Raw genomic sequence first — 6,910 nt, 5'->3', positions numbered from 1 at the left:
CCATCCGCCTCACCGCCTGGCTGTCATGTCACACACAGTCATACTGCGAGGACAACCCCAACCGATATCTCTTCAATTACCTTGTATTTGTCGAAGCCCGCCAGTTGCTCCTGGGTGACATATTCGTAGAGAGCCATGGTGGCAAGCTCCGGCATCTCGGCCCAGTCAGTGGCACCTTGAATATTTTGAACTCCCTCTTTTTTTAATAAACGTTCAACAATCCCCTCAGATGTTATTATCCGCAGTGTCGAGGGAGCACCATCTATTAGCCTTTAGCTTGCTGCTATCGCTCGCTCATGCCGGCTCGGCCGATGAGGCGAATGTCGAAACACTCTGGAGTGGGACCACTCCTACGGACGGACTGACAGAAACGCCCCATTGTGCTTCGTCGCACGGCGGTGTCGCGCGTGCGGGAAATCGCCGACGTACAAGCCCACAGCGCGTCGCGGATGCGACGCCGTGTGGGCGTGTAGGTCTGCGATCTTTCCGCACGCGCGACACCGCCGTGCGACGAGGCGTACGTTTGTCTCGAGCGTAATCTCGCGGGAGCACGGTGGGGCATAATATTACAAAGCGCCACCCATGATCGCCTCCTGCAGGAGGGGAGGATCATTCCAAGATGGCGGCGTCCACCGGCTCGGGGTCAGAGATGGAGAGCAACAAACAGAAAATGCCAAGAAAGAAACGCCAAGATGATAATAATAACGTGGTGAAGTTGGTCACGCGTGGAAGGCTGTCGGGGCAGTTCTCCCAAAGCCTGTTCAGGAAGCTGCCGCCTCTCGTGAGGATCCCCCTGAAGGACATTGTCAGCGAGGAGGTGCTCGGGGCAGGGCACATTTTCCTAGGCTTTACCAGAAGTGGCAGACACATTCTGTCCTACACCAGAGAGCGGATTGGAAGCAGCGACGAGGAAGGAGGTGTAGTGTACAGCTTCAATCTCTACTGGTGGGAGTTTAACCTGCGCAGCCCACTCCAACAGGTCCAACATGTGGACGTCTTCGGGTGCGAGCTAACCGAATGTGACCACATCACCGTGTGCGAGTGGCCCAACGACGACTCCAAAATTGTCGTCTGTGCCTTCAATGCACGCAGCAGCAGCAGCAGCACGGATCAGCTCATGGTTAACCTGTTCAAGTGCGAGGACGGCTTCTACGGTGACTTCCCCATCACCGTCGTTTCCAACCCTCCATCTAAACACTGCTCCCGCTGCTGTCCCGAGACTCCCGACCCCGCCTCAGCTACGACCATGCGCACAGCGGGGAGTGGAGGAGGTGGTCCGTGTCTGGAGCATGGGTACACGTTTAAATGTAGATACCTGGGGGATTCGCCGTCCCCCTTCCAGCCGGCCTTGCAGCTGAAAAAGGACCAGGTCTTCCTGATGCGACACAGTGACGAGCTGGTGGCCTGTGCCATCTCCTTCTGCCCAGCAGGCGAGGGGAGCCCGCAGGTACTCTACAACAAGAGAGTAGCTTCATCAGGGCAACCCTCTGCGGGTCCCACCTCAGCAGCCCCGGCGTCCACTCCTCCCTCCTCCACGCTACCTCAGGAATCCGCAGAGGGCCCATATACATCCTACAGGTAGGCTACTACTAGACCATAGGCCTGTCACAATTATTACATAATCGCCTGGTTGCAATTATTTGAGAATTTTATTTTTGGCACAAATTGCATAATCGTTCATGTTGAAAATGTGTCATACTTTGTCAAACGTTCTCAGAAAAGAACTGAATTGGCAGATCGGTGAGTGAGCTTGTAGATCGGTTCTTTATTTCCAGTATTTTTGTGTGTGTCAGTCTTTTCATTGTATATTTATGTATGTGTTATTTTTCCTGCCCTTTTTAAGTCATAGTTTACTAAAATCGCATGACCCTACCTACAGGACTCCCGCCTCCCCAGCATCATCTTCAGCCTCCTCACCCTCGCACTCATCCGTGTCTCAAGAGTCAAATGTTGGCGAGGACCAGGAGGCCCACTACGTCGACTACACACGCCTGCACTATCGCCTCCCACGGCCAGGAGCGGCGTGGGACGATCCTGGAGATGTGTTGTTCGATGTCACAGATCTGGAGGGTAAAGGCCTGCTATTGTTCCCTGGTTTGCACAATGAACCGAGTGTATGTGTGGAGCAGTTGACGCTGAACTTTAGCCATCTTCTCGGTGAGTTGCTAAATTATCAGGCTGTCCTTGGGGAAGAATATCTTAGTGCCGAAGACTATGACGTTGTCATCATGGAGATCTGTCCAGAGACCAACAAAGTGATTCTCGACATTGGCCTGATCTTTTTGACCCATACAGAGAATAACTACAGGCCCATCGAAAAAATCATGCAATCCAACGTGCAGGTCAGCTGGGACCTCAACACAGGTCTGTGTTCTACCATTGGGGTCAGTGACATCACAGACGAAGGCGAAGGTTGTTTGAGATATCAAGTTACTGACCCCAATGCAGAGGGCGTGTGGAGTTATTTTAGGAAGTCTGCAATGAACACGGTGATGGAGTGTCTAGTTCCTGAGATTAGCCCTTCCTATGAGATCAACCACATGACTACTGAAGCTCTGCCTGAAGGAGTGTTGGCAGACAGTGACCGATGCACCTGGGTTTTACTGTGAAGGAGAGTGATGCCTGACACATTGTGAGCTTCAAACCTTCTCTTTTTGGTGTGCGACACCTGTGCACAGCCAAGTATAAGTCAGTCAAGTAAAAGACAACATGCAAAGGCCACAAAAGTAAAATTACACACACGCACATACACAGCCTTATCTTGAAGTGTAGAACATAAACCTCATCTTGAGCAAAACTGCTAATATTTTCTGCCTTTGATAGATATTTCACCTATAAGACCTTGGTAAAACTATATAGAATGAAGATTGAATTGCATTTTCTAAGTTGTATCTGTTATTTCACCAGTCAATGTGAATCTGTCCAGTTGAGCGAACTACAGCTACATTATTTGTTTCCACGTTTCTTTATTACATTATGCAGATGTCAACCAAGAGGTGCCGTGGCGTGTATAATAAAGTTGTGCAGTTATGCCTGTCTGAGCATGTCTTTGGTGTATTTGACTGTTCTAGAACTCTGATTATTCATGTGTGTGTCAGACATGTGACGTGTCTGTCAGGGTCTGTATGTGCTTTTAATTATGTGAAGAGAATGCAGTTCTGGACCAGGACTGAGTGGGCTTGCTTGAGTAGCTCCCAGACCCTACTTGATGATGTATTGAGTCAATACTATTGACCCAATGACGTCCCTGTCTTATTTCTATTGATTGACCCACATGGCGTCAGTGCGTCATCACAGCCCAGCAGGAAAACGGGCCCAGGAATAAAGATGTACGTGTACGATAACAATAGTGGACTCGAGCCCACAATTGGCAGTTGCATATTAAGCATTTGCTTGATTATCTAGAAGTGTCAGTCAGAAATGTTGTGATTGATCAAAATTCAATTGGCAAATTGAGTGATTTTTGTGAAACTACAGTGATGAGGGAGGAAGTGGGAGGGGCCATGAAATTTAACAGGGATCAATTAAGAGCTACGTCTGAGCTTCACAATGGAGAGGGCACTTTTTATAGATGGGCAAAAGGGCAGGGGCTCTAGCCCCCTTTCATGTATATGTGTGCATGTGCCTGAGATTCAGCTGGTCATGGACCCGTTCAGTTCTGTCATTTGGTCATCTCTGGACTGGTTCAGTCCTGTCCTTATTGGACACGGATATACTGGGACATCCTTGGTATTTACAGTTTCTATAACAGAACAAACTCAGTACTGAGTGCCGTGGTCACGTCGCTCTGCGTTCTAATAGAGCTAAGAAATAAAATGATCACTAACTAAATATGCAGTTAATATAATTGCACTGCCACCTTTACTTGACCAAGTAATTGCAAAAAACGTCATCATCCAGGAAGTCTGTGTGAAATGCTTTATACTTGAAGGTGAAATGCATCACCAAAGTTGGTGTAAAAATGTACAAACTGTATATTCAATATATTAAAGTCTAATTTTCCAGATTATAGGAAACCGGTTCATTGGTGTGCACTGTGCAGTTCTCTCATTTAAGTATTTTACTTATTGTTTACAGGTGGGGAATTATTAAAACAACTTTAACCAAAAGGTTCGAGGCTTTTTAATCAGAGGGAGCTATTCAGTTTGAGTCAGACCAGCTGGTTCAATCTGGATAGCAGTTCCTAGTGCTCTCCACACAGGGGCGATGTTTCACACGTTCACAGGCGCAGGCAGAGGGGTGAGTGCAGAATCTCCTGTTCAACATTACGTGACGTGGCTCTGCATTACCGGCCTGTCAAAACGTCCAGATCTTCAAGCTAACCTTGGGACCGATTGCGACGCGCTGTGAGCTTGTAGATCTAGTCGTTTTGACCAGCTGCCTTCCGCTTACAGGAGGAAGTAAAACAAACCTGTCTCAGACCTCAGGCAGCGGCTGAATGACTGCAACATCTTTCTCAAGCATCCTGTAAAAACGACCAACTAAACGAATAACGTGAGCGTTTATAATGTTGCTTCCATCATGATTTCTGTGAAGATGTCACATGTAAACTATGTTGGACTGTCACTGTTGGTTAGGTTATGTATGGACTCAGTTCATCACAGATTTGTAGCTAGCTAGCTAGTAGCACATAATGACACATAACTGATTGCAGCTATTTTATCAAATGGATAATTCCTTTATTCATGAAAGGTGATCAGATTTTATTTTGTAAGTGATGTTACGCTAAACATTGTCTCGTGAAAGGGGTCACTGAAAACGAGCACTGTGATCTCAAGATGATAATATTAAATGCATGCCGATGTCATTTAAAACCTGAAATTTCGTTTTCCTCAGAAGTCAGGCTAGATAACATTTTGGGATCAGAATAATTGAGGTTGAGGACATTCCTAATTCACTGTTTATTTTAAAAGGTTGATGGAAAGACATCAAATATGCAGCCTGGCAGATTGCAAAGTCAAACTGCCAGACTATGTAATAAAACAAAATAAATAAATAACCTCCCTTGTAGCGCTTTCTTAAGGAAAAGGGTTACATGCATCCAAAATATATAATATACCACAGGTGCTTGTACAGAAGATTAGAACAGAAAGAAAAGTGTACACCAGATCATACACCTTTAGTGGTATTATTAATATAATAAATATCTATGTGGTTATTCCAGAGTTAATCTGTAATTGTTTGTAGCTAATTAAAGTACTTTTGCTCCCTTACAGAATGGTGACAGATGTACAGCTGGCCATATTCGCCAACATGCTTGGCGTGTCATTGTTCCTGCTGGTTGTCTTGTACCACTATGTTGCTGTAAACAACCCCAAGAAGCAGGAGTAGTTTTCCAACTATGCCAAGGCCCCTCTGGAGGTTTTGGGGAGGTGAGTGTGCATTTGGCTAAACCAGAAACGGCTACCTTTGGGTATTCAGAACAATACGCTGTTCAACACTAGGCTACTTTTCTGGCCCAGCAGTTTTGTAGTAGTATGAAGTTGAAACGTTAAAAACACAATGTATTTAGAGCAGTGGTTCTCAACCTGTGGGTCGGGACCCTCAGGGGGGTCCCCACATGACAGTGAAGTGACAATTTAAGGACTTGAGAAATATTTCATACCTAAAAACAAAAAGAGACAGACCATTACTCATTACTGCATCAAAAGTAAAAACTATCCTATGCGGGGCACAGTCTGTAGTGCTGTCGCCTCACAGCTAGAAGGTCCTGGGTTCGATTCCCGCTGTGGGTGTGTTCTCTCCTCCTCGTCATCAGTGCCCTTACCCGAGGCGGGGTTGGCGAAAGGGCCTTTCTGTGGGAAAGGAACTGGTCGGAATAATGTGTTCCTTCCACACGCTACATCCGGCCAGTGAAACTCCGTCAGGTGAAAAGAAGGACTCCTCATGCATAGAAGGAAGCATGAGGTCTGTGGAGCTGAGAATAAAAATATATATATATCGCAACTCCTAACATTCCAAGTGCTGACTTTTCGGGGTCACGGCCTGAAAAGGTTAAGAACCACTGTTTTAGACTCAGGACCACAATGGTAATAACTTATCAAATATGCCTTAGGGCTTTGTTTTTATCCTCAGTGATAATGTGTGTTTTCTTGCTCATGTGCTCTTATCACTAAATACATTCAGTCAATCTCATCCTCCTGCTGTTCTACTTCTAAAAGGCAGTGTATTTCTGTTCCTCTTATCTCTAATGCACACATTTAATTGAAATAATGGAAATACCATTTCTAACCTTTATACTCTTGTAAATACATGTCAACGCTCATATCGACGAAACATGTTTTTGCACAAAATGCTTCTTTTTTTTTGCATATTATAGACTCAATATAGAGCATTACAATCAGTCATATTCAGTTGTTTGCAAGGCTTATTGTGAAACCTAAACCTTACACTCTTAATGTCCCTGGCTCTCTTGCAGGTGAGAGATGAGAATCTGTGGCATCACCCTGGAAACATTCCCCGCCTCCCCACAGAGGATTTTCCATGTCATTAAGTTTGTACTTGTACTTGTCTTTTTCTAATAAAATATGTCTAAGTTGATATCATTTGCCTTCTGCTTTAGTTGATTTCATTTCATTTATTCATTCTACATATATCCACCTAAAGGTCCTTTCAGACAAGGAGTGGGTAGCCTGGCCCAGAGCCATAGAGTAAGACAGAGTTGTGCAAACTCGTGGGGCCAGTCCAATGTCCAACTTCTATTGGTTTGTCCCTATTTGAAGGCTTCAAATGGGGACAACATGAAGTTTACGGAATGCATTGAAGTCTATGGGCTCGTGCGAGTACATGAACCACTGGGCTGTTTTCTGCCCCCTCAATCGCAACTAGCCCAGCCAGCGTGCTTTCTGGTCTAGAGGGGCGGATATCGCATTGCTCAAGCACTGGATAATATTGGTTCACCGATCTGAGA

At 45.7% G+C, this 6,910-nt stretch overlaps 3 protein-coding genes across 4 annotated transcripts in view; 2 read left to right on the top strand and 1 right to left on the bottom strand.

Annotated features, from left to right (window-relative positions):
• Nucleotides 1-345, bottom strand: part of selenoi (selenoprotein I) — a 24,169-nt gene extending 23,824 nt beyond the window's left edge. Inside the window, exon 1 of the mRNA XM_083790045.1 lies at nt 81-345. Within this exon, the coding sequence (XP_083646171.1) occupies nt 81-155 (75 nt within the window). The 5' untranslated portion in view covers nt 156-345. The remainder of the gene's footprint in view (nt 1-80) is intronic.
• A 274-nt stretch (nt 346-619) lies between these two features.
• Nucleotides 620-3,422, top strand: LOC310876396 (DDB1- and CUL4-associated factor 15-like; the record flags this gene model as incomplete). Its single annotated transcript, XM_083789926.1, has 2 exons — nt 620-1,578; nt 1,880-3,422. The coding sequence occupies 2 exons, from the start codon at nt 620-622 to the stop codon at nt 2,607-2,609; spliced, it is 1,689 nt and encodes a 562-aa protein (XP_083646052.1). The 3' UTR covers nt 2,610-3,422.
• A 1,795-nt stretch (nt 3,423-5,217) lies between these two features.
• ost4 (oligosaccharyltransferase complex subunit 4 (non-catalytic)) lies at nt 5,218-6,540 on the top strand (the record flags this gene model as incomplete). 2 transcript variants are annotated; one of them, XM_083790137.1, is made up of 2 exons in its annotated part: nt 5,218-5,372; nt 6,419-6,540. In XM_083790137.1, one exon carries the CDS (start codon nt 5,218-5,220, stop codon nt 5,329-5,331), a length of 114 nt encoding a protein of 37 aa, XP_083646263.1. In that variant the 3' UTR covers nt 5,332-5,372; nt 6,419-6,540. The 2 variants fall into 2 exon arrangements, with proteins under 2 accessions (XP_083646263.1, XP_083646264.1); XM_083790138.1 differs by having other exon boundaries at nt 5,218-5,377; nt 6,426-6,540.
• Between the last annotated feature and the right edge of the window lie 370 nt (nt 6,541-6,910).

The sequence above is a fragment of the Protomyctophum parallelum genome, assembly GCF_964188405.1.
Source record: "Protomyctophum parallelum genome assembly, chromosome: 19".
NCBI lineage: Eukaryota > Metazoa > Chordata > Actinopteri > Myctophiformes > Myctophidae > Protomyctophum > Protomyctophum parallelum.
The sequence above is the reverse complement of the archived record's forward strand: the minus strand, read 5'-3'. Positions and strand labels throughout refer to the sequence as shown.